This window comes from Neophocaena asiaeorientalis, unplaced genomic scaffold (assembly GCF_003031525.2).
Source record: "Neophocaena asiaeorientalis asiaeorientalis breed wild unplaced genomic scaffold, Neophocaena_asiaeorientalis_V1.1 scaffold54, whole genome shotgun sequence".
In the NCBI taxonomy this organism is placed as follows: Eukaryota; Metazoa; Chordata; class Mammalia; order Artiodactyla; family Phocoenidae; genus Neophocaena; species Neophocaena asiaeorientalis.
This window is the reverse complement of record NW_020174938.1, coordinates 3081662-3109342: the sequence shown is the minus strand read 5'-3', so window position 1 is coordinate 3109342 and position 27681 is coordinate 3081662. Positions and strand designations below refer to the sequence as shown.

Sequence of the window (27681 nt, the reverse complement as noted above, 5' to 3'; positions counted from 1 at the left end):
AATTACTTACCTTCATCTTTTCTGGTAGAAAATAAGCAGCAATCTAATGCTTTATTCAGAAACAGAGTAGCCTTTCTCTTTTTCCTTTCAAGAAGAAACAGCACAGTTAACCTAGGAAGTGTTCCCCACACGAACAGTCTTATAAGGCAATTGTAGGAGAGCAGAAGAATAGGATAGGATAAAAATATCTCTGTGGTGACCCACTCCTACTGTTTCCTTTATGAAGCTACTGAAATGAAAATCCTCTGCAGTGCAAGCAGTACGTGGTCTTTGACTTTCAGGTGCGTTCAGTCTAATCGGAGAAAAAATGTAAAACACAGGAAACAATGAGATGAGTTGAAGTGAAGTATGTTCAGAGAAGGAAGAGGTGGTACGGCACAGTAGAGCAGTCAGGGGAGAAGCCTGACCTGTACTTGAAAGACCGAGTCAGAACAGTGGTTGAAAAGAAGAGATGAGAAGGAGCACTGCATGTGCTGTAAACAGATTTTATTAGTTAAGAGAGTGTACATTGAGAAGTAGCAAAAAATTAATTTTGCGTAAAGTAAAATAAGCTTGCTACATTTATCATCACAGATAGAGCTAAGATGCATATAATATTGAACAAAAGTCAACAGTTGAGAAATACTTTTAGGAATTCATTTATTCACACAAGAGCTCTCTCCTGAGCTTCAGATCCATATAAACATCTGCTTGATGGGTATTTGCACTGGGATATGTCCCATATTCTATCATAATTTAATCAAAATTAAAATCAGTATCGGGCTTCCCTGGTGGCGCAGTGGTTGAGAGTCCGCCTGCCGATGCAGGGGACACGGGTTCGTGCCCCAGTCCGGGAGGATCCCACATGCCGCGGAGCGGCTGGGCCCGTGAGCCATGGCCACTGAGCCTGCGCGTCCGGAGCCTGTGCTCCGCAACGGGAGAGGCCACAACAGTGAGAGGCCCACGTACCACAAAAAAAAAAAAAAAAAAAAAATTAGTATCTTCTCCTGCAAACTTTCAATCAGCAAATACCCCAGACCCTGTGCTAGAGACAGAGCAAAGAATCAAACAGACATGCCTATTATTAGAAATAATACAATTTCTAAATAATTGAAATTGTTTAGAGTGCTGTGGAAGAGAAATGAGGTGCCACAGGCTATGTAACTAGAGAGGCTAATCCAGTCTGGGAAGAGCCCTTTCAGATGAATAGGCATTGTCTAAGTCAAGAAGGGTGGCATGTGTCCCTAGTGTAAGGGACAGCTGCACATGTTGCAGCCCAGTAGTAAGAGAGCACATAGTGCTCAGTGAACTGAGAGATAGCCAGTAAAGATGGAGCCCAGGGAGCAAGGCAGAGTGGTGAGAGGCAAGTAGGTATAATCAGCAAGGCTTGATCATTTGTGTAGGGGAGGAGAGAGAGGTCTTAATGACTCCCAGCTTTCTGACTTGAGCAGCAGGGTGCATAGTCATGCCATTTATGAACTCTAGGGAAAACTGGAGCAGCTGAAGGAGCAGAGAAAGGGGAGAGAGAGAGAGATTTGAGACATCCAAGTGGAAATCCAGATAGTTGAACTTAGAGGTCTGGTGCTCAGAAGAAAAGTCAGGACTAGTTTGCACTTGATGGCACATACATGCTAATCCAACCAAGGAAATAAATGAAAGCACATCAGGAGAGAGTGAAGAGTAGGAATAGAAGGGGACCTAGAATCAAGTCTGGAAAATGTGTATCGTAGTTGCTCTGCCTCTGTCCCCAGTCTCAGTGAATGACATCACCTTCCACCATGTTGCCCATATCAGCACCCTTTCCTGCCAGTCAAGTACTAAGTCTCATTGATTCCATTTGTTGTCAATTCTTTCTCACATTGGAAGACCAGGTGCCTTTATATATTGCTCACTGGTATCTAGAGGATGGGCCACCAAGCAGCTTTTAAAGTAATGCAGGCCACTTGAGGTGTAGCCACTTTGGGAATCTACCCAACTTTGCCAGAAGTGAGTGTTATGGGTCAGCTTCTCCCCCTGCAACACTTCAATGGAGCCCACGTTTTCATTTCTGAAGCTAGACTTTTGAAGTACCCATACTAAACCTTGCCTGGATCAGGAATGTGATAAAGTAGACTCTTCCTGATTTGCCTTAGCCAGTAGGAGAATGAATACTATTCCAGCTATTTAATACCGCTCTTTTTCACCAAGTCTGACTAGCAGCATTTTATATGATCACCTGGAGGAGTGTTTCTTTCGGTCTTACATTTCCTGCAACATCACCTCCTAGCTGGTTGAAATTCTGGGCTCTTTCCCAACCAAGAAGTCTGCATGGAGGCTAGATTAAGTTGGCATTCTTGGATTTGGAGGCACCCCAGAGAGTTAAGGATCTTCAGCAGTTACTGAGTTAACAGCTTATCTCCTACTTGTCTAGCTTGGCTGTTCCAGTTGCTGTCCTCCTGAGAAGGAAAGGGGTTTGTTTAATTCCAAGCTCCACCTATGGGCTTCCAGCACATGAAACTCTTATTTATTCATTTTAATCCAAGCTCTTCACTATACAGTAACATCACTAAACCATTGATTAGCTGAAGCCAAGAGAGGATTCGGGAACAGTCAACCTGACTCCTGGGACTAATTCCAGGAAGTTTATCCCAGCCAGTTTTTCTATATACTCTGTATGCTGCCATCTCCATACCTCCCCACCCCCAGAATAATCCCACATAAAAAATTTAAAAATCTTTCCTGGCTTTTTTTGCAATTAAGATTATGCATCGTCACCCGTGAATTTTTTTTAATTCTCTAGTGAGAATTTTTTTAAGTGTTTCCACTTGTTTCTTTCCTTCAGATCCCAGCTCTCACTATGTGATTACCCTGAAAGCATTTAACAATGTGGGTGAAGGTATCCCCCTCTATGAGAGTGCTGTGACCAGACCTCACACAGGTAAGGTACCCTGTCCATCTCTGGTCTTCAGCATTTTTTCCAGCAGCTTAAGTAGAATGTTGACATGAGGCCAAGATGCCCCATAGGTATCAGTGAAAGGAAAAGTATATGGCAATTTAGGGTACAGGCTTCAAATAGGAAGATAAATGGGCTTTAAACATGGAAAGTTCTATGAATCCTTGTTTTGCTTTTTAGAAAATGTTAACAGTCCTGTCATGTAAACAAATTTATGTAAATGTGTAACACATGTTTTTAATATGTTGGGATCTAGAAAGCATAGTCGTGAGAGAATTAAAAACGAATTTTCATCTTTTGGTCATGTGAGTTATAACTAAAATGAGAAAAAAAATGAAAGGATCTCCATATCTCTGAGGAAATATATAGGTTACTGATGGAATAAATGTATATGATTGATGAATCCAACATTTTTTTTATTAGTGACCTGAGTTAGTTGGGAAGGTATTTTTCTATGTGCTTTTTATATGCTTTATCTATAGAAAGTATGAAGTCATATGTACTATCCATTTGATCAACTGTACATTTATTACAAAAGAGACCAAATATTTATTATTTTTCTTTGTAATTTAATCTGTTTTATTTAATCTATTTTAATCTAATTTAATCTATTTTATTATTTTTCTTTGTAATTTAATCTATTTAAAATATCTTTAAAAGAATAATGTAAAATGTCTGTAGATTATGTAAAACGTGATTTAGATTTGAATGAGAAAGTTCATTGAAGTGAATATATTAGAATTGCAAAGTTTTCTAAAGGGTACTGAAAACCAAAGAATTTATCACTTTCAGAAATGCTCTTTTCTATTTGTTTCTCAAAATTGTGAATCTGTATTGCCTGCTATGTATTCTGGATACTTGGCTTAATAGTATGGATTTGGCATTATTCGTTTTAAAAAGATAATCTCTGTCCCCTTTTTTTATGCTTTTACTTAAAAACACCAGCACCATGCTACATATCCTGTCTTCTCCTGTGTGCTTACAGTTTATAAGTTCTCTTAAAAATAGCTTTGGTATTTCAGAAAGGAAAAAAAGTAAGATGAAAAAGAATATTTAAGCGGTTTGCTACTTTCTTAAATCAGTCTATAATAGAAAAAACACAAATTTGGAATTATTTTCTTTTATGTGACTTTAAAATGTAACATGGCTAGAAATATACAAGGGGAAATGTTCATAAGTCATGTAACCTAGTTATCTTTTCCAAGAGTTGTTACAAATATGAAAAAAGTTCTCAAAGAAGTCTTGGTGATGTTTGCACCTGAAGGTGCATTTTCTGTAACTAATTGGTATGTGTTCTGATCTTTGAACAAAGCCCTTGATTATAAGTATGCTGTTCCTGTGTTATTTTTAGTCTTCATTGTGTAGGAAATACACAAATGGAGACTATTTCTTTAGCTTGGCAATTATTCATAAACAAGGCCCATGCCATTTCAGATTTTAGGTTATAGAAAGGACTAGTCACTGTAACTATATGGGAAACCCACTTTAAAACCTTCACTTAAAATAAATCAGTGTGTATATACTTAGAAAACTGGCCAAGCGTTGGGAAAGCCCACATGGATGCTGCTGTATTGCCATGGGCTCATGGTGCCTTTATGCTCATTCTGGCCTTTGTTTTGACGTTGATGCTTAGAGAATGTGTCTGTTGCATATGGTGCAGGACAGTACATGAGTATAGACTTTCCTTTCTATCAAATAAGTGCTCTGATTTCTAAAGTTCATAAAGGCTGTGTCACTTAGACCTTTAATAACTATGGCATTTCCCATAACTGATTGGGATTCATCAGTGGGTTGTTCTAAGTCTACTGGAGAAAGTGTGGAAATATTCCTGCATGGCGTCAGCTTACCTTTCCTCTACGAAGAGTAATGCCCTTGAGTTCCCTTTGCTTTATTTGCATGTGAGCCATATTGCTGCACTTCTTTTAGACCCAGGACATCAGCAGATCTGAACTGGACCCTGCATGGGTATCAGATACGCCCAATACCAAGGCCAGGCTAAGTTGCTGTTGGCTGACATTCAGGACTCATGTTTTAGAGTAGGGACCCCTACATGTCCAGTGATACCCACTGATAAGCCATGTCCCAAAAATTCAACCATAGTCACTAAAATATTAAAACAGATCATGAGCTTTGTGTTATTTGTTTAGAAAGAATACCCTTGATATTAAAAGCAGTTTTCATCTTTTAATGATCCTTTTTGGACAGGAGGTAGAATTTTCAAGTAATTTAAAGGAAATTTTTTAGGAAAAAGAAAATTCAAGTTTAATACATTAATATAATCACTGGATTACCAAATTTTATATACCTGTTCAATATACATACAGAATACAGGAGAAGAAAATAGTTAATTACTGTTTCTCTAGATGCTTTCCTGCAATTTTTTCCTGAAAGAACACAAGTGGAAATATTCTTTTAAATGAATGGTGGTTATCTGTTAACTCTGGATTCTCTTTCTCTTTCTCCATTTCTCACCTTTCATTCCATTATATTACCCTGCATTTCCCTTTTCTTTTATTTTTGTTTATGTTAAAATGGCACTTCCATTTTTTAATTACTTTTTACCCAGACACTTCTGAAGTTGATTTATTTGTTATTAATGCTCCATACACTCCAGTGCCAGATCCTACTCCCATGATGCCACCAGTGGGAGTTCAGGCTTCCATTCTGAGTCATGACACCATAAGGATTACATGGGCAGACAACTCACTGCCCAAACACCAGAAGATTACAGACTCCCGATACTACACAGTCCGATGGAAAACCAACATCCCAGCAAACACCAAGTATAAGGTACTGGCACATTTGTTCTGGTTGAAAACCTAATTCTTGATATTTTCTGACTCTGAAGCTCTTGATTCATATATTTCCAGAATGCTAATGCAACGACTTTGAGTTATTTGGTGACTGGTTTAAAACCAAATACACTCTATGAATTCTCTGTGATGGTGACGAAAGGTCGAAGATCAAGCACATGGAGTATGACAGCACATGGGACCACTTTTGAATTAGGTATGTGTTGTCAGAACTTTGTCACATGGCATTTCTTCTCTTTGCAAGAAGTGAAAGCCAGTGAAAGTCCGTGCTAATGTTGTGCCATATCTCAAGTCATAAGACATCTCATCACCTGTTTTTCCTACCCAAGGAAAGAATTGAGTGCGTGAATTGACATATTTACAGAACACAGTGAGCAGCTACAGCTGGAGTTCAGTGTTTGCTTTTTCAGCTGATTAATTATGTTTTTTCATCATTGTACAAGAACATTAGCAAATAGGACAATATAATGCAAAGTGTACTAGATTTTAGGAGTCATGAGACTTGAGTTCAATTCCAAGGTCAACCACCTATTGACTGTGATCATAAGCAAGTCATCCAGCCTCTCTGAATCTATTTCTTCCATCTATAAAAGAGGGGTGATCTCTGCCTTTCCTACTTTATAGGGTAAAATAAAGTACCCTATAAATAAAGGACATGGTAAATTGTAAAGCACTGTGTAGATGTAAGGAATTACGGTTATTAACCTTGCCTTACTGGGAAATTGAGATAGAAAAGATGAAGTGGGCTGCCCTTCACCAATGCTATGCTTGCTAGAGCCTCAGCACTTTACCAGAGCCTCCCAAGCCTGCCCTAGGAGCTTTCTTGCAAACTGGTTAGTGTCTTATAAAATCTCCCACTGGAGTATTCTTAGAGTTTTTTCTCTGTAAGTAAACATGAAAGAAAAAAGACAGCTAAGTAAATCAAGGGGAAAGCAAGCCATCCAATTTTAAGATTTTGCTTGCTTTTTGCTCACTTGTAGACCTACCCTTCTGCCCCTTGTACTTCCCTAGCATGGGGAGGTGTGTAACCGTTGGGAGGCTCTGTCTATTCCACCCTCCTATTTCTTTCTCTCTTTTAAATGAATAATGAAAAAAATAGAGCTATAAAGTCTCCGTAGACTGGATTTGGCCCTAATGTCTTTTTATCTTCACAGTTGGTTGAATTTCCTGCAGAGAAAAGGGGTTAGATTTGGAGAGAAAGAAATATAATGCACAAAAGCTTAAATAGACCTTGAGTTTGCTTTCTTTGCCAGTTTTAAGAATATCTTTGTGCTTTCATTCCAGCCCATTAGGTAATAAATGATACTCCATCAGGAGTTTGCATTTCACTGGGCTCCCTTCCGTTTTATACTAGGAGAATTCCAGTATTTTAGGAAGAGAAAAGTAAATTTAAGGATATACTTACTTTGCTCATTTTCCAACTAGTACATTAAAAGTTTTCAGCCATAACATGGAAATACAGATGCACTGTCATTTTTATTTTATTGGTTTTTCTGTTCCATAAACAGCTTTACATTTCAGAGCAATAACCTTCAATAGTTTACAGTATCTTTTCAGTGTAAATTTAACTTAAAAAAAAAAAACCATTAATTTGTAAATCATTTATTCTTTGGGGGAATGGTGGTTTTCAAACACTGTATTTGGTTTAGAGAGCCAACTGTAGGTAGAGAGAAAGTTACTTTATACTTAAAACTATTGTAACAAAACAATCCAATTTGGGGGGAAAATGTCATCTTGGGCACATTATATAACATTTCTCATTTTCAGTCTCCTGATCTATCAAGCAGGGACTACAGATGTCTTTTGATTTCCCTAACTAGCCTGCATATCCCTGACCTCCCCATCTGGATGCCTATACTGTATCCTCATGGTGTGATATTTCCTCTTTGGTACTTTGCATATTTTTCTTTTCATTGGAGCTATTTATAGATAGACAATGAATTCTTTGAAGCCAGGAGGCTTTATCTTTTTTGCCTCTGCCCTTCATTGTGCCTTCTAAATGGAAAGGGTTGAGGAAAGGGTGAATTAAATTGAAATGGATGGGAATTACTGAAAGTATTATTATTTTGTAGTTCCTACTTCTCCACCCAAGGATGTGACAGTTGTGAGTAAAGAGGGAAAACCTAGGACCATAATTGTAAATTGGCAGCCTCCCTCTGAAGCCAATGGCAAAATTACAGGTAAGAGGCCTAAGATGCCTTTGAGTGTGTGACTGTTCCCTGTTCCTGCCTGGCAGAAACATTCCAGGAGGGTGCCTCCTTGTTCGGAGAAATGGGGGTCTTAAAGCTGCCTTGGCCATTTTATGAGGTGTGAGTCATGATGGTCCTGGAAGGTGGAGCAAGGACGTGCTGTTTAGTGACATAAAAATGATTCACTAGCTGGTTGTTCTGACCCATGTTGCATGAAAGTCTGAAGGTTGTGGGTTGTACTAGACAGCCTTTGGTTATAGTGGCACTTATGGACATATTTATTTTCCTCAGGAAAGCTGTTCTTCTCTATCTCTGATTAGATGACCAGCTTTGAGATTAAAGACCCTGCCTAATTCTACAGAATAATACCCAATAAATATAAACTCAGTTCTTTTACCCAGAAGCCAAAAAAACCCATTAGGCTTTTAGTTTCTTTTTTCACCCAGAGCTGCTACTTCAGCTTCCTGTGCTCTTACAACTAGAGTTAAAAGTCCGAGTTGGCTTAGGCCTTTGAAAGGACCTTGAATTTTTTCAGAGTAGAGGGCACTATGCCTTCCTTGGCCTTATCAGGGAGGAAAACCTGCCTCTGCTCCAGGTAGGTGTGTATGCCTCCTGAAGTTTCTTCGTATGAATAAGGCAGCCTAAGGAAACTGAAGGCCTTTCTTAGCATTGTCCTGCCTTGGCTTTCAATAGGAATCCCTTTCCATAAATCCCAAGTCTTTATGAAATTTTTACTTTAGGTTTTAGAATGTGCCTCTTCCATAAAGGAATTAAGCATGACTTGACATGGATTACGTTTTGTTTTGTCTTTAAAACCAGTAATGATGCAGTGCATTTTTGCGCTGTGTAGGTCAGGTAGGCTTGTGGTTGTGGTTCTTCCTGCCTCAGCCATGGAGATTGAGTGCCCTCTGGTGGATGTATCAGGTGACGTTTCACTGTGACTTCACCCACCCCAAGTTTGGGAGAATTTAGCAGAGGTGGCTGCGCATCTCCTAGGAGTTTTTCTCCTGGGAAATCACATTGGTGAGAGTTAAAACATAAAAAAAAATATATATATATATATATATATATATATATATCATTGTCAGGCCGTTACTAGTTTCCAAAACTGCATTGAGTTAATTGTAGACCCTTGACGTATAGGATGTTGGAATGATGATTAGGTTATTTTCCTTATATAATTTCCTAGCTTACGAGAATATTTAACCCTATATTTTTATCTTTACTTTTATTACATCAGCTGCAGATATAGATGGTAACTTACAGTCTGGCACTGTTGAAATTGTGGTTTTATCTATATTATGTTTAGTGTAGCATTTAAAATGCTTTTTACCATTGCTAATTTAATCTGTAACTAGTTCTCTATTTGTATATGCTGTAACATATATCTTTATTGACTTAACTGATTGCAAAAGAAAAAGCAGGAATAAGATTTCTTTTCCCATTAATTCCTTTGGATAGGTTACATCATATATTACAGTACGGACGTGAATGCAGAGATACACGACTGGGTTATTGAGCCTGTTGTGGGAAACAGGCTGACTCACCAGATACAAGAATTAACACTTGACACACCATACTACTTCAAAATCCAAGCTCGGAACTCAAAGGGCATGGGGCCCATGTCTGAAGCTGTCCAGTTCAGAACACCCAAAGGTAAAGCCTCCCAAACAGAGTGTTTCATTGTGCGTCTCCTGAGTGGGGCTATGCGTGCACATGTCACTTTAGCATGTAGAGACTGTGGATGATACAGGAAGTCCTGATGATGCGCCTCTGAGCCACAGTGTGAGCATTTATCTCAAAATGATCCCACCCACTGACTACCAAATCAGTGTTCCCTAGGTTACTGACTTAACCATATAATTTACAGGGGAACTCTTGACTTCAGGCTGTTTGAGGCAGATGAATCGCAGTGATCTAAAAGTTCTTACCAGTCAGATCAGATGGGATTCTCTTGGTTCCCACACAGCGTAGTAGCATGTTTATTGTGATGGATGCTTCTCTTTCAACACATGCAGGCTCTTAACCTGAAAGGCTTATTCATGGACCTTTGTAGAGAGAAAGGGTTGAGGCTTTTCTCAAAAGGGGCCCTTTAGAGAAAACTCTAGATAAGAAAGTGAAGGTAAAATATTGAAGCAAGTAAGCTTAGGAATAAAAGTCGGGGACTGAGTCTGGAAGTATGGAAACCATACATGGATTTCTTTTCTGTTAGTACGAAAAACAAGACTCAACGTGTTTGGAAGTTTGTGGGTTTTTATTTTTTCCTTTAAAAATTCTGCCTGTCCCATCTTCAAAGCTTGTGATCCTTGCTCTTGTTTTTTTCTTCCCCTGTGCTTGGCCTGTTAGCGGACTCCTCTGATAAAATGGCTAATGATCAAGGTAAATGAGTAGATGGCCTCTCTTTCCTTTCCTCTCTTTTGTGACCTATTATTAGCTTTTTGGTTTTTTGGGTTTTTTTTTTTCCTGAAAATCAGTACCAGTACCATGTGTTAAAAATCAAATACTTATTGGCCACAGTAGAGTTGAGTCCATGTTTGTGGCACTTGGAGTATCTGAAAAGCTAGGGAATCTATTGATACTTAGGAGCTAAATAGACTGGCAGGAAAAAAACTGAGTCAAACTTCTGCAGCTGTAGGAGATTGGCCTTAAGTGTGGGCCAGATTATCATTTGCACTAAGATACTGAAATTCTGTAACACAGATAGGGATTTGGGCCATGATGAGAACAAGCATACCAATTTGTCGTATTTGTAGCATCTAGAATTTTATTAACATCTCTAAGTGAAAAATTTAATCAAATTCAGTGAATACCCTCTTTTCCTCCCCCCAACAGAAAATCTACAAATGTACCCTACTGAATTGTGTGATTATCTGTGACAAAATTGGTGGTCTCTGTTCTCTTGTTGTAAGCTTAATTCAGAGCTGTTTTTCCATTTCTTCGTTAAATATATCTGCTCATTTTAAAACAGGTTAGAGACAGTTTACAGTGGAAGTTTAGGAAGCTTGGGCCTCAGTGTCACCATTCTTGAAATTGTCAGTGTAGTCTGTTCACTGCAATTGCTATGGTGGAGAGGTAACTATACTTTGTGATTTTCATCTCTGGGAAGTCAGCTAAAGTTGGTATCTGTTTTCTGTACTAAGAGCAGTAAAAGTAAATTTGATGGTTGCTTTTATTCTTTAGGAGTAGTTACTAGAAATACAGTCTTTGGATCTTGGTTAATGGCAAGGAAGATTCAAAATTTGAAGTTTCAAGTTTTAGGGCTTTGGAAATGTGTTTGCATTCAGTGAGCCTTTTGTTGTATGTTAGAGAAACTGCAAACATACCTCTGTGTCTGTGTGTGTGTGTCTGTGTGTAAGGCACCCTAATCATGGTAGAACCTTTGACTTAAGCCTTATAGCAAAGTAACTATACTGAATATGCACAGAATATAAATGTGCTCACTGTTCTTCCCTCACTTCACCCCATAAGCCAGGGTGCAGTTCTCAGCTACACCGCACCTTTGGTAGTTAAAATTCTTTGCCCGTATTTATTTTTGGTGTTTGGCTAATCCCTGGAATTTCTTGTTCATAGGTTAAATATAAAGGAAAAATGTTAAGAAATATGGGAATTAAGTCAATCGGTTTCTTGGCAAAGTGTGTTCATTGGCAATTATTTACATAATATGTTACTCTGGATAGCTTGGCTTAAATGTGGGCTACCTGACAAATAAGTACACTTAAATATGAAGAGCCTTACAAGGGCTGTTTCATCTCTGCCAGCTTATCACAGTGAAAAGAAAAACTGGAATCTTGAAATATGGTGTGTGCCATTCGGGAGGAATGACGGCATCAGAAGTAAAGGGATAAAGTAATAAGTATGGACAATGGGAAAGGGTCAAGGACTGTGAGTTAAATTCTAGAATATGCCCTTTTGGATACCCAAGACCTTCTTTGGGGGTTTTGAGCTTCTGGAAACATAGAAAATACTGTTTTCATTTCTAGATTTATTCGTTAAATGAACTCATACAGAAACCTTCAGATTTTAATTTCTTCCATTTCCTCCAAGTCTGATCATTTATAGCAGTACTTGATATTAGCTGTAATGTTTTACAGCAACACATCTGGTTTATGCATTTCCAGGCAAGCTTTATTTTGTAGAAATAACTCTCATTTATAAGTGTTTTCTGAAGCTTCATGCTCTTTACCTCTGCAAAGGATAAGATAATATTCTTCCCTAAAGATTTATTTAGTAGTTAATATTTATTGAACATTTACTGTGTGTCAGGCAGTATTCAGAATACTTTATTGGATTAAATTTCCATTTAATCCTCACAACCATTTCATGAAGTAGGTACCATTATTATCACTGTTTTACAATGAGGGAACTAAGACCCAAAAATAATAGCTAAGTAACTTGCCAAAAGTCACAGTTAGTGCGTGATGGAGCCGGTGTTGCGGTGCAGGCAGTCGGTTACGCACTGTGCTGTATTAACTATGTGGAACAGCTCTACTTTGCAGTTCTTGCACACTTCTTCAAAAGAAGCATGAGACTGCCTTCTGGCCCCAGACTTTGCACTGAGGAATACCTTTGCTTTACTGGGGACGGACTCCTTATATTTGCTTTACAAGGCAGCTTCTTCTATAAATGTGAAGAATAAAATTCACGACCAAGAATATAAATTTCTAAAAAGCTGATATTTGTGTTTTCTGAGGTCTGCTTATGAGGTGGTCCCAAGCCCAAGGTCAGCAGCCTCACTGTTATGTTCCATGATGATGGATTAGGAGACAGTGTCCTTTGTGAGCAACTAGAGGGAAGACTTTGGTTTTTTTATCTTTGGATGTTTAGGTTGACTGAGCAAGAACTGAGAACCCAGTTTAAACGTCCAGTTGCCTTCCTGCTCCCGTTAGGGTAACTTTATATTTGGAAAGGCAGCTTTATATTTTGAGAAATATAAAACGCTACTGACACGCACTAGGCCAGATCAACATAGCCGGTCCCTTGGAAGAGTCCATTTCTTTAATGCAGATTAGCCTAACTGGTCCCCATAGTCCCTTTTCCATGAGAAGCTACTTTAGCCGTAAGTGCTCTGGGTAGTATTTCAGCAAATGTTTCCTGGCCTAGAGAAACCTTAACAGCAAGGGGCAGCTTTGTTACACCCTAGATACAGCCATGGAACAAGGGTGTCAGACTTTCAGATGCCTCATTGCATAGAAAGCTATACCTTAGTTTGTTTTACACAAATAGGCTATATTTTCCCATTGTGTGTGTGCTACTTCCTTTTCTCATGGACAGAATAGACTGAAAATATTTTTTTTTTTTGTAGAAAACACTCACTAGCTGTGAAGTAGACTTGTCACACCAATGGATTGGGTTGTTATTGACATGAGTTCTTCTTCTTCAGCCTCAGGGTCTGCAGGGAAAGGAAGCCGTCTGCCAGACCTAGGATCCGACTACAAACCTCCGATGAGCGGTAAAGCCCTTCCTGTGGCTTTTTTGGCCTCCTGTGGGCATGATGCAGTTCTGCTTGAAATCTTGAGTTGTTTTTTGTAGCTCCTGTGTGGTGGACTGTAGCATGTTACTCATTTCTTTTTCTTTAATAGAGCTTTAGGCATTTTCTGGCAAATGTTTGCTGAATTACTAAAAACTCATTCATTATAGGATCCAGAAATAAAATTGTTTCCCCACATATCCAGCTTAAAATAATTCTAAACAAACAAGTCTTCCTTTTGCCCACTGCCTCTAGAAAATAATTAGAATCTTGCTTTCAAAAATAAACCCTTTAGTGGGATTAGCTATCATCTAGAACGAGGCAGAGAAATGCTTTGGAATCATTAATTTCTCCCCACACTACTTACTGCAGTGTTTTTAGTTTGGGAATTCTAAAAAATTATTACCAGTCTCCAAGCCATCCTAAGAGCTGATGCCTTCTAATTACTTACATGATGACACCTACTTCTCTACTGAACGTCACCATTTGTAAGTTATTTTCACACATGAAGTCACATTTGATCCTCATAACACTGTGGTGAGGCAGGGAGAACAAGTATCATTATTCCCATTTTATACATTAAGAGACTCAGCGGAGAGGTAATGTGCCTGGATCCACCCACATATTCTGGAAGTCCTAGAACCAAAACCCAGGTCTTCTGACTTCAGATTGTGCCTTTTCCACTGTCACATGCAGCCTGAAAGGCATGGGGTTCTATACCAGATGTGGGAATCCAGGATGGCAAAATGTCCACAAAAGTAGTTAATAGAAATGACCCTTACTGTCTCCTCACTTGTAGAGTAATTTTACTCCCAATAAAAAAAAAAAAAGAAACATATGGAAGAGAAAGGAAAAGAGTTTCTAGTCCTCTGGAAACTCCTGATCTAATTGTGGAAATAAAATTATCTCAGTCTCCAGTATCTATTTAAATAAAAAGTGATATTGCCCAGACTTCTGTGAAATCAGCCAGTTCATAGGAGAGCCAGACAAATTTGCCTGCTTCAAGAAATTTTTAGGCTCTGAGTTCTAGGACTTTATGAGTTTCTCCTCCTGGGATGCATATGTTATATTTATGTGCTGTCCACAGTATAATATTCAAGACTGTGAAAAAAGCAGTTATTTCTTTGTCTTATCTTTCATTTATGCATTCATTCATTTATTCACACATATTTCTAAAGGTTCAGGTTCTATGTAACAGGCTGTAGGAACAGGAGGATTGAGTAACAAACTACCTGATAGAGAAAAGAGAAAGCTTTGTAGAAGAGATGATCTCTGACCCAGATTTTAAAAGGCACAGAGAAGATTGCTAAATGTTGAGGAGGGGGTTGAACATCCTAGGACGCAATAAAAACACGTGTGGAGGCATGGCAGTTTAAAACAGCCTGCTTGGACATGGAGGCAACCTAGGTGTCTGTTGACAGGTGAATGGATAGAGAGGGTGTGGCGCATATGTGCGATGGAATATTATTCAGCCATAAAAAGGAACTAAACTGAGTTATTTGTAGTGAGGTGGATGGACCTAGAGTCTGTCATACAGAGTGAAGTAAGTCAGAAAGAGAAAAGCAAATGCCGTGTGCTAACATATATATAGAATCTTTAAAAAAAAAAAAAGTGGTTCTAACAAACCTAAGGGCAGGACAGGAATAAAGACGCAGACGTAGAGAATGGACTTGAGGACATGGGGAGGGGGATGGATAAACTGGGACGAAGTGAGGGAGTAGCACTGACATATATACACTACCAAATGTAAAATACCTAGTTAATGGGAAGCAGCTGCATAGCACAGGGAGATCAGCTCGGTGGTTTGTGACCACCTAGAGGGGTGGGAGGGAGACGCAAGAGGAAGGGATATGGGGATATATGTATATGTATAGCTGATTCACTTCGTTACACAGCAGAAACTAACACAACACTGTAAAGCAAGTACACTCCAATAAAGATGTTAAAAAAAAATTTTTTAAACCTGCTTTCTCCAGGGATCACACTGCCTAGAGACAGGATAGAGAGTCTTGTGTTAGAGAAGGTAGGTTAGAACCAGCCTGTCAAAAGCTCAAGTGCTGATGCTAAGAAATGTGAGCTTCCTCATGTAAGTAACATATGTAAGATGTCTGATACTACTGGTAAACTATGACTTCCATTTATTGAGTATCTACTATTATTACCCTGATGACAGCAGAGAATGAGTTGGGTGTCACGAGTATGAAGTCAGAAAAGAGTGGTTTGGAAGCTGTTGCAATAGTCCAGGTGAGCCTTAATGTCCCTGGTAGGAGGGATGATGCTCCCATTGGCAGCTCATTCTTACTCTATTTTAAAAGGGAGCTTTTGGCCAGCTCAGAAGTTAGAGGTCAACTGCAATTAAATGAGAATTTGTCTCTGTTGAATGCAGGAAAGAACTGCCGCCACCACCTCTGCTTGCCTCCCACACCCCAGCTCCCCAGCCTCTGATTGCAGTGCCTGCCCCACCACTGCCCCACCCAGTAACTCAGCACTGCTGTTAATAAAAGTTTTATGTAAGGCCCTAGTATGGTCTAATTGTATTGGCTCCCAGTTCCATAGTCGTTCCCAAATATAAAAATGTTATTTTATTGAAGATCAGTGTGTACAATTTAAGTTGTCTATCTGCTGACTTTTTTCTCAGAAATGAAGGATAAAAGTGATTAAAGCAAATGTAGAAGAATAAGCTCTTAAGCCGTCAAAATTATCCCACATTTAGGACTGTGCTTAGTAGCCTATAAAAACATAGACTCAAAAGTGAAAGTTCTGCTAATCCAATCCAGTGTTATGGAAGGGATTCCCACAATAAGTATAGTTTGGATTAGATCGTAAGTTTATAAGCCAGGCTGTATATGAGAATCACTTTAGGAGCTTTTCTAAGAACACGGGTTCCTAGGCCATACCTTCATGGTAGGAATTTTTTCCACAACATCCCAGACGGGTAGGATGACTCTTCTTAAGTACTTCTTCTAATGACTAAATATTTAGTCACTAGCAATAGTTAAGCAAAACAGCTCATCCTATTAATTGTACAGCTTTGATTGTTAGGGCAATAAGAGAGAGTAACTAGAAGAAAAGATGTCATCTATCCATGATGGTTAGATCTCTGTAGAGGGATTTCCCATATTTTATAATATGAACATGCATAACTTTTATAACGAGGTGGGAAGCAAAGAACTATGTTTCAGAAAATGGAAGAGCAAGACTACAAAAGGCCTTGATAAAAAGCTGAGCCTCATCCTGTGAGCAATGAGGGAACAATAATAGGAAGAAGAAAATCTGTTTCTTCAAGGTCCTAAATGATGTGGCCTCTGCACACCCCTCCAGCCTCACCTTCATCTTTTTTCTGCTCACGTCCTTCTCTCTAACTTTGCAAATCTCTCTTTGCTTCAGCAATACTGGCTGCCTTTCTCTTCCTTGAACGTGCCAAGCTCATTCCTGCCATAGGATCCTTCCACTAGCTATTCCCTCTCTATGGAATGTTCTTCCTCCAGGTCTTTGTATGGTGGGATCATTCATGTCATTCAAATCTCAGCCCAAATGCCATCTCCTCAGAGAAGCTTTTCCCATCCATTCAATCTAAAATAGCCACCCAGTCACTCTGTATCATATACCTTCATTTTATTTTTTCATAGCACTTACTACAAACTAATAATTTCTTACTTGTTTATTGTCTGCCCCCACCCCTGCCTATCTTTGTTGTTCACTGTTGCATCCTTAGTACCTAGAACAATGCCTGGCTCATAGTAACCACTCAATAAATATTTGTCAAATTAATGCATAGGTACATACTTTTTCCTGAAACTGAATAAGAAAATTAACTCTGCATAGACTGTGTATTTATAAAAAGAGAGACGTTATTTTTCAAATAATTTTTTTGTGATGGCAGACATCTATATGTTGGAAAAAACCTTTTGTTTTCTATGAATGTACATTTTTTAAATAGTTTTGCAAGTCAGAAAACTAAAATGATTCACAAATGGTACTTTATAAAATGAATTTACATACAACATAAGACACCAGGAGACAGACCCCCTTATTTGTCCAAGCATAGTGTTCAGTATAACTTGAGAAACTTATTGAACATCAGCTTTGTGCAAGGTACTGTGCATAGGGCAGAAACTCCGCTCTCTAGATTTCATGATCTAGTGGAGGTGGCCGTGTTCATGAGGCACTTTTATACAAGGCACGGTGATGACTGTTACAAAGAAGCTCACAGAAGTATCTATACTCACATGACGGTTCTGTAGCCTGATTTTATGCTAGAATTCTCTAACACTAGCAAGCGTACGGTTTTCCCTTTCCAGGCAGTAACAGCCCTCATGGAAGCCCCACCTCTCCTCTAGACAGTAACATGCTGCTGGTCATCATCGTTTCCGTTGGCGTCATCACCATCGTGGTGGTCGTGATCATCGCTGTCTTTTGCACCAGGCGTACCACTTCTCACCAGAAAAAGTAAGGAGCCCCAGTTGTAGCCCGTACATTTTTTTGTATGTATTCTTTTGCTTCTATGTGACTTCTGTATCTGGAGTTGTACACAGAGTTAAAACATAAAATATGTGAAAAGCGATGTTTTAAATATTTTTAAAGGAAATGCAGAATGGTTCCTCTTATTAAGTGTGTGTCATTCAGGGTCCTGGCAGGAAAGAGGTGGCACACTGAAAGGGGGTGAAGGAGGCTTTAATGAAGGGACCATTTACAATGTCCTAGGTGGGGTTAGCGTTAGGCAGCAGTGTTCAAGGGCCAGCAGCAGTGATAGGCCACTGTCACCCTTAAAAGGGTGAGGGTTTTTTCTGATGAAGAGAGAGCTGTTTTCAGGGATCTGAAGCAGCAGGAGAGGGCTTGCGACAGGAACCGTGTGGGGTGGTAGGACTGTAACTACTGCCAACGTCTAGCCCAGCAGTGAGGGGGCAGGAGAGAAAATACCTCCTACCTTCCAGTGTCTTGCCTGTGCATCCTACCTTCCAAACCAACTGGAAGCCAGGGACAGAGTTACCTTGTAGATATAGTTCATTTAACTGAACCTCTCAAGTCACAGAGCCAAGTAGACAATCGATCTGGAGAGGAAAGTGGACAATGTCCAGCCTTGTTGGGGGCCCCTTTGGAAGACTGTCTCTGTGCACACAGTGAACCAGATGCACAGGAGTTTGTGGAATTTCATGGCACAAATGTCAGCTGAGATGGACGGAGACCATAGACCATAGACTCTAAATCTAAGCTTAAGAGTATTTTTAAAGAAGTGCTACCAAGTGTAGAAGTTGAGGTTGTGACTGCAGGAGGTGGGGTGGGGGGAATGCAGTGGAGAGATGTATTGATTAAATGAACGAGAAAGGATTACTTATATCAGCATATCACATTAGCAGAGAGGTCAGGTGGCTGCTAGCTCTGAACTCCTCTGGGATTTTGAGGCTTGCGGCTAATAGCAAGGTGATTCCATAATTTGGTGCTTGATAACAGCCTGCACTCCGGAACCTGAGAGAATCCTTGACCCTAGGTCATATTCTACTCCTATCTCTGGCCAGCAAGACAGATGCCATAAAAAAGGAGATTCTTTGAGTTACCCCTAATAGCAAAAACACAGTACGGGTAATAGAACAACTTTAGTTGCAGTATCCTAAAGGATCGTAAGATGGAGGTATTGCTCCATAAAGAGAAAAGAGAAATTCACGTCTGTGTGATTATCATCAGACCTGGTCTGCCCAAGGCAAGGATGTGAGTATTTAATAACAATAAATCTGTTTGTTTTCAAAATAGAGGGCAAGTACTAGCTACCATCTGACTGCTACTAGTAATGGCTTTATGTCATTTTCTGTAGGTTATGTGATGTTTTTAATCTTTCTTTTGCCGAAATAAAATACCTTTCTGTAGCTCACCTTCATCATTTTTCCAAGAGAATGGCGGCTCTCTTTATTAAGCCCCTTGACTGCTGCCTCTTACAGCTTTCCCTACCTACCTTTGACTGTAGAAAACTGTTTCTCTTTAAAACCTCAGAAATTACATTTTTCTATGCTACAACTTTTCTATAAGCTTCTTTTTCAGCATTTCCCATTTATCTTTATGAACTTGATTTTGCATCTAGTTTTAGACATCTTGAGATCTTTATTTAAAAGAATCTGGAAAAACAAAATGACAAAATTCCTTAATGTTTGGGGCGATTTAAAATTCAAAGTAAATAAAAAATAAAGTACTTAGTCTTCAGATTGAGAGGTAGGAAAATGAGTTTGTAATAGGCTCTGTACTCTGTATTTGCATCTGCAGGTCCTATAATTTGCGTCCCTTTGGCTAAAAGAATTGTATCAAGTCTTCATAGAGCTTTCCCCTCCTCCTCCCCCAGTGATCTGCTTTCCAAGTGTTCCATTGACCATCGAAAATATGTGAGCTTTTCTCAGTACTTTTCTTCCTCTTTAATACCTGAGACACCTCCCATTTCAATTGTAGCTGTTTATAGACTCTTACAACCTCAAAGCTGACAGAGTATTTAGTCTAGCCCCTTGTAGTTTCTCAGCACATCCCTCTATAGCCCCCTCACTCTCAAAAGATGAGAACTACCTCAGTGTGCCACCATCAAATCTAAAAACCTTTCCATGTTGGGAATAATCATTTTCTCCCCCTTCCTCCTGTCGGAGACCAGTTCTCCACTTACTGTCTGGATCCCAGTGTCTCCTGCTTTCTAAGACCTTGTACTTGTGGTTGTTCCTTTCTCCAGCACAGCTAACCTCTCACTCTCTGTTGGCTCTGCCCCTTCAGCATGTAAGTGTGCTCAAACTTCTTCTATCTTAAGAAATAATTATAACCCTTCCTCTGTTGCATGGTCCTTACCACCAACCACTTACAAATCTCTGTCTTTCCCTTCACCACAAATTTCTTGAATACTTGTCTACACTCACTTGTCCATTTTTTCACAGCCCATTCATGCTTCAGTCCTTTCTAATCCAAATTTTGCCCCCTACTGCTTCAGCAGAATTGCTTTTGCTGAGGTCACCAGTGACTTCCATATTGCTAAAGCCAAAGGAAATTTTTCAGTCCTTATCTTAATCTCTCACCACTTAACACAGTCAACTACTCCTTCCTTCTTGAAACATTCTCTTGAATACATTCTCTTGTATTCTGTGATTGTGTGTTCATTTTCGCAGCCTCTCCAATCTACTCAGCCATCAAATACAGACATTCCTCAGGGCCTGATCCTAGAATTACTCTCTTCTCCTTCTACGCTCTCTCCTAGTGATACTTGCTCCTTTGGCTTCATTTACTTCTGAATTTCAGCTACTCCCATATTCCTCTCTGTAGCCAAGGCCTCTCTCTTCTGAGTCTCAGGCTTGCCTCAGTCTCAGAACCAATTACCTGTTTTATGTTTCATCTGTAGTGTCTCAGAGCCACTTAGCATGTCCAAAACAATTTATAATCTTTTCTGTCAAACCTGCTTCTCCCCAGTGTTAGTAAATGGCTTAAGCCAGAGACCTCGGCATAATCCTTTATTCCTCTTGTTTCTTTATTCCTATCCTTTCCCACATCCATTTTTTCACCAAGTCTTGTCATTTTGGGCTCCTAAATAACTACCAAATCCCTCTCTTTCCTCCATTCTCACTGTCCCAGGCCACCGTCAGTCATGGCTGAGATTATTGCATTTGCATCCTAACTGCCCTCCTGTTTTGTCCCCTACCCCTCAAATCCATTCTTCACATCCCAGTTGGTTTAAATTTTTAACTCAGAGTTCATCTCCTTACTCTCCTGCTTAAAACCATTTAGGGGTTTCTCTTTACTCATAGAGGGAACTGCAGACTCTTGGCGTGGCTCTAGAAGCCCTTTATGATCTAATCCCTGCCCATCTTGCCAGCATCATTTCATATCATTCTCCCTATGGTTCCTACGCTGCCACCAGTCAGGACTTTTTACAGTCCCTCTAACACACCAGGCTGTTGCTCTGTGCTTCAGGGCTCTGACATAATCTGATTTTACCACCTGGAATGCACCTTCTGCCCTGTCCCATTTAGGTCTTAGCTTAAATGTCACTTTTTCCTTCACATTTTTCCTGTCCACTGTATGTCCAGCTATTAAGAGGTTACTATAACACTTGGCATTTCATTAAGCTCAGAACATTTAAAAATAATAGTTTAGGGCTTCCCAGGTGGTGCAGTGGTTGAGAGTCCACTTGCCGATGCAGGGGATGGGGGTTCGTGCCCTGGTCCGGGAGGATCCCACATGCCGCGGAGCGGCTGGGCCCGTGAGCCATGGCTGCTGAGCCTGTGCGTCCGGAGCCTGTGCTCCGCAACAGGAGAGGCCACAACAGTGAGAGGCCCACGTACCGCAAAAAAAAGAAAAAAAAAGTTCAGTGTCTGTCTTCCTCACTTGGCCAGAAGTGCTGAGGGTACAGCAATCCAGCGTAGGACCTGACATACAGCAGGTACCTAATAAATGCTTATTGAGTTGGGTGAGTGACTTAATGGAGAAACTAAGGCACAGAAAAGTCGATACTGTCATCCCCATTCTTGACTTAACCCAGTGGTGGTCCTAGTTTGAGTTACCTAAAATGGAGTTCCCTTCCTCCTTTATAAGCAGACTCTATGTCTACTCCATTGTTATATTTCTAGTTAACGGTGTCCTTTCTCTATTGATTGGAAACTTGGGGAGAAACCTTTTGCTTTAGAGATTATTTGATTCAAAAATGCTGTCTAATCTGCTTATACTCAAAAAGTTACAAGGCAATATTCAAATATGCCCATGTACATACCTCTAAATAATGTGGACAAAGCAGTGATACACTTACTACTCCCAGAAGGAAACTTCTTGACTCTGTTTTTCTTGTTTGTTTCTGATTTTGCCTGAAGCATCTCTCAGAAGGGAAGTTTTAATCATTGAAACCTTTTGACTAATAATATTCAAGAGTTACTTCTAAAAATCCTCTTAATTTTGTACCTAGGAAACGAGCTGCTTGCAAATCAGTGAATGGCTCCCACAAGTACAAAGGGAACTCCAAGGATGTAAAACCCCCAGACCTCTGGATCCATCATGAGAGACTGGAGCTGAAACCCATTGATAAGTCTCCAGACCCAAACCCCATCATGACTGATACTCCAATTCCTCGTAACTCTCAAGATATCACACCGGTTGACAATTCCATGGACAGCAACATCCATCAAAGGCGGAATTCATATAGAGGTGCAGGTTTTTCCCAAATGTTTGGAGACTATTTTCATTTAAACCATTTTCCATTTTGTAAGGTTGCCTTAATTTGGTGATTCCTATACGAGGTTAGGTTTAAAGAAATGTGTGTTACAGGATCAACCTCTGATGAAGAATAGCTAGCTTGTTGGGGGGAGAGGTTCTATACCCAGATGAGACAGTCTTCTAGCTCTGTTAGGTCTCTCATCGTGTTCACCAACCCGACACTCAAGCATTTGAGACAACGTAGCCTATGTCTGTGCATTTCATTCCATCCCTTCAGTGGGGCCCCAGCTCTCATTGTGGTGTTCAGCATGTTCTTGGTCTGGCTGCTCTCCCTCACAGACCTGCAGTGAAGCATGGTAGGCAGTGTTGTGTCAACTGAGTTGACTCAACAGGGACTCCTGTAATGCACTAATGGTCATTTTCCTCTTTATTTCACTTCCTGCAGAACCACCTTGTCCCACTGTTGTTTGTGAGTCCTGAATCCCCCACTTGAAATGTTTTACTGCTGAGGCTGCTCATTGGCCTAGGGCACATGTTTGTAACCAGCCTCCATATTTGATGTCTAGGGCATGAATCAGAGGACAGCATGTCTACACTGGCTGGAAGGCGGGGAATGAGACCAAAAATGATGATGCCCTTTGACTCCCAGCCACCCCAGCGTAAGTTAAAAGCTTCTCTTTTCCCGAGGGCTGCCAATCTATCCAGTCATGTTGGGGAACAACTATCAGTGATCTCTTTGACTTCACTTGATCCTAACACAAAAAATAATCTACCAAAGCTTTGGCACCATGAGGGAATAAGTATCCAGCATTTGCCGTATTTTGCAATTAATATTTATTCTTGCAAGTAGCTTCTTTAATTTCAGTGCAAATAAGCTAAGAAGCCAATTTCTACAAGTCTCCCAGGCATTAGGGAAGTGACCAGTCTCTTTTAAAGTACATCGAATCTCTGCAGGAGAGATGGGGCTGAAGATGGCTAGATGTCACAGTATTCCTTAGGCTTCCCGATACATAATCAGTGTTGATAGGCACCTGCGGAATTTTTTTTTAGTTAATAGACGTTATATTTTAGAGGAGTTTTAGGTGGACAACATGGAGTTTTTAAAGCAATATTTTTCAACCTTATCTGACCCATGCTTCACTTTGATAAGCATGAAAGTTGCCCAGCCTCCTTTAATAATATTTGAAACTCAAAATAAGTTAACTGTCATGATTAAAAAACCAAAAAGCAATGGGACAGACCAATTATATTTTTAAACTAGTGTTTCTTCTCCCTTGTTACTGTTTTCAAGGTGGGGAAGCCTTTCAGATTAGCTGGCACAATGGGACTTCCAGTTGAGGGTCCTCTGTGCCATTCTAGAGAGATAAGAAGCCACTTGCCTACCAATACCAAGTTTAAAAAACGATTTGATCTTGAAGTTATTTGCTCTGGACTGAACAGTAGGTTAGTAAACATTAACACTGTCAGGTGCCTAGATTCAAATCCTGAAAGATCACTTTTTAATTTAACCTAAATGAGCTTTTGGATTTTTATTCATTTCTTAAAAGATGTCCCATTTCAGAACTATTAGCCATCCCTGTTAGCAAGTGACAGAGATTTTAAATAATCACAGATATCCTACGCACAGAAGATGGCACCATATACTTGGAAACTGGTGGAATCCCTGAGAGTGTAAATGTCTGCACACACGCTGTCACTTGCACGAGATTCTAAAAATCAGCTTTGAAAGGGAAAGGGCCAATTTGCTAACAGGTCATTTCTGCACAAAGTAGTTTTTGCTTAGGCTCCATGATAAAAAAAAGAGGGGCCTGTACTTCGAAGTGTGCAAGGAAAAGCGGTTTCCCTCTCATCAGAGGTGCCCTGGACGGGGTCCCCAGGTTTAGAAGTGTCCAAAAAGAGTAAATTATTCCATTCCAGTTGCTTTTGATTTATAAGAAGATGGTAGCTTGACTACTTACTTGTTTGTTTTATATAAGACTTTAGTTCTTGCCTGCACTGGCTTATTTTTAAAACTTGTAAAATTTGACTAACCCTATTCCTAGATTTGTTATTTTTAAATATGTTACACAGAAAAGATGTGCTGTACTAGTTGATAGCATTCCTGTTTTTTTTTCTTTTTTTGGTGGTGGGAAGGAGTATGCATAAAGGTACAGTATTACTTAATTTGTGCCTCAACAGTTGGGTGGGTGAGTGGATCCTTTAATTCAAGAATCTGAAACCCAAATTTACTTGTGATATACTTGTGATCTTCAGGTTTAGAGATATGCTTTTCGCCACGTGGCTTCAATCCTTTTTCACAAGCTGGGATTCCCTGGAGTCTGCATCCCCCATCCACCTACCATGGCTTTAAATGTCTGAGCACTGTTGAGAAAGGCTTGGTGGTGTCAGGATGAGGTTCCATCAAAGGCCTTGCACCAGAAGCTTTGGATTCTGATTCAGCTAATAGCTAATGATTGCCAACTGTATTCTAGACAGACACTTTTCACATTTTTAATTTACTTAATTTGGAAAAACTGGCAATGCCTTAAAGTCAACTTTGTTTTTCTTTTGTGAGAGTTCTCTGTACCTAAAACACTTTCAAGTTGCACTTCCTAGATAAAAATCAGGAGGCTTTTTCCCTCACCCTAGCCTTAATTCTGGAAAACATTGATTCTGAAACACCCTACTTCTGAAAACTACCTGTCTTCCCCTGGAGGAGATGCTGACTGCCAAGCTGCCCTAAGACCTCTGCTCAGCCAGATTTTCCAAGTTGTATTTTATTCCAAGGGACCACCTGCAGCTTCTGATCCCTGAGGGCAGGGAAAGCCCCTGATTAGTTTCCCAGGCCTTGAGGTGGGGAGAGGCAGCACTGCTCCAGGGTCCCTGGCTGGTTGTGCCACCTGCTTGTTTGCACGTGGCAAAGAGAAAGCTGCAGAATAAATTCGGCAGGCGGACTCTCAACCACGGCGCCACCAGGGAAGCCCAAGGCCTCTATTTTATTGACTGGGATTTTCTTCACCAGTCGTGTTGAGTGGCTCCCCAAGGATCTAGGGAGATTCTTGGTGACAAGGCATTTTAAGAGACTCCAAAGGCAAATTAAGTTTTATTACAAAGTTTGTGAAGTCCTTGCCTAAAGGGAAGAATAAAAAGATCCCATGTGTTCCTAGCCAACCCTGCCTGTTTACCTGTTTGGGGGATTTAGAGCTGGTTATCTTGATGTTAAACATTCTGCTTCTCCAGCTACTCTATGGGAGTACCTAAGAAAAGTTTATATCCCAACTGGGCTTCTGATTTTGTTTGTTTGCATCTCTGGGATTGATAATGAAGCCTCATTAAAGAAGCACTTTGTCTTCATAGAAAGTTGTATGTGGAACATCTGTGTGAAAATTTGGATTTGTTTGCTAAATGCAGCAAATTGAATTCCTTAGCCAGTGTGGGAAGGAAAGAGGCAATTTAGGAAAAATCCGTTTATCTTTTAATATGTGAATGGATGTGGCTGAGCTCCCAGACTGGAAGCAGGAAGAGATGGTGCCCTAGGCCTGTGTTTCATGCTTTTAGTACTAGATTGTAACGTAAGAATTCAGTTCCACTTGCATTCCTTTTAAGATGAAAGCTGATTAAACAGCTACTTATTCATTCAGCCTAAATACCTATTTCATGCTTCATTCAGCAAGTAAGAAAAGACAGAATGAATTAGGAATATACTCAAAGGAAAAGGGACTTCTGTCTTTTTAAGCAAGAGAAAAAAATAATAGATACCCAAACCACCATTTATTTGCTTATGGATTTATATTTTATGAAATATTCAAGGAGATATTTTTAATAACTCATATAATCCATATTTATTGTAGAAAAATTGGAAAATAAAGATAAACCAAAAGAAATTTTTTTTTTGATTCTTCACCACTCTTCCCCACAAGATAATCACTGTTAACATTTTAGTAAAAATCATCAGGGTTTTTTCTTTCTGTGTATATCTAGAGACATATGCATAGGAGTGTGTTGATTTTTTAAAGCAAGTATAAAACCCACATGGCTAATTGTCCAAATTCAGCCATCGGCCACCAAAAAGCCAAGGAAGTGGTCGTACAGTATGGGAGGGGGGCGCGGGGTAACTGCTCTTGAACTGTGATATGTGTGTGTCTGTGCAAGCATGTTAAGCATTTCTCTGTCTTGTGTTCATTCACAGCTGTGATTAGTGCCCATCCCATCCATTCCCTCGATAACCCTCACCATCATTTCCACTCCAGCAGCCTCGCTTCTCCAGCTCGCAGTCATCTCTACCACCCGGGCAGCTCATGGCCCATTGGCACATCCATGTCCCTTTCAGACAGGGCCAATTCCACAGGTGAGAGATGAGGATGGAGCCCCAGGTGGAAAGCATTCCAAAAAGCATCGGCAGGCTGCAATGGGGAGGACTTGCCCTGCTTAGAACAATTTGGAATTTTTTTTCAGTGTTATTTGTTTATCATAACGTTTCTGTTACTGACTCAAATTTGTTTCTATAAAATTCAGTCCATTTTTTTCCCCTACGTTTTAAGTGCTTAGGGCAAGGTGTTGTTTTAGTAAAAACGTAACTCTAATCACATAACCATGTCTTGTTCCATCATCTTGCCTCTTAATTCTGTCATATTTTCAGTTTGTTTATTTTTTTAATCCTCCAGTTTGAAAGGAAAATGTATTCTGGGTGATTTTCAGACACTAGATGTTGCCTTTGCCTAATGTTGGGAAGGTTCTTAGGGCAGCCATAAGGTGGTTCTAATGTTAGGCCTTAATTATTTACTTCTGCCATGTACCAAAGTAAGAGCAACACCTGGGGACAGCAGGGCCAGTGGCCATGTTGAGCTTGTGCATATTGTAAACCTCAGGTTGCCTAGTGGATTACTGAAATTAGAAAGGGCTCACAGGCATAGATCATCTCTAAAAATAGATAGGAAATTAGCCTGACAATCTGCAGTGTATTTAAAGATATACATTGCCAGACTAACATGTCCCAGTTTGGAAATCTTAAGAAACAGCTGTATCGAAACAGTTTTAAGGAAGAAAAAGTGAAGGTGAGAGGACAGCAAATGGAATAAATACTGTTCCTCATTAATTGAAAATTAATTTCCATCTTCTCAGTTTTAAGGTGCAAAAAAAACTACTTCTCATCTATACAGTGTA

The 27681-nt window shown here is 39.8% G+C and overlaps 1 protein-coding gene across 1 annotated transcript in view; it reads left to right on the top strand.

Annotated features, from left to right (window-relative positions):
• Positions 1 to 27681, top strand: part of NEO1 (neogenin 1) — a 168188-nt gene that overhangs the window by 132972 nt on the left and 7535 nt on the right. The window contains exons 16-26 of the mRNA XM_024761726.1: positions 2801 to 2896; positions 5478 to 5701; positions 5782 to 5920; positions 7797 to 7904; positions 9375 to 9569; positions 13294 to 13362; positions 17682 to 17829; positions 22292 to 22530; positions 22985 to 23008; positions 23106 to 23198; positions 26708 to 26866. Coding sequence (XP_024617494.1) covers positions 2801 to 2896; positions 5478 to 5701; positions 5782 to 5920; positions 7797 to 7904; positions 9375 to 9569; positions 13294 to 13362; positions 17682 to 17829; positions 22292 to 22530; positions 22985 to 23008; positions 23106 to 23198; positions 26708 to 26866 — 1494 coding nt within the window. The remainder of the gene's footprint in view (positions 1 to 2800; positions 2897 to 5477; positions 5702 to 5781; positions 5921 to 7796; positions 7905 to 9374; positions 9570 to 13293; positions 13363 to 17681; positions 17830 to 22291; positions 22531 to 22984; positions 23009 to 23105; positions 23199 to 26707; positions 26867 to 27681) is intronic.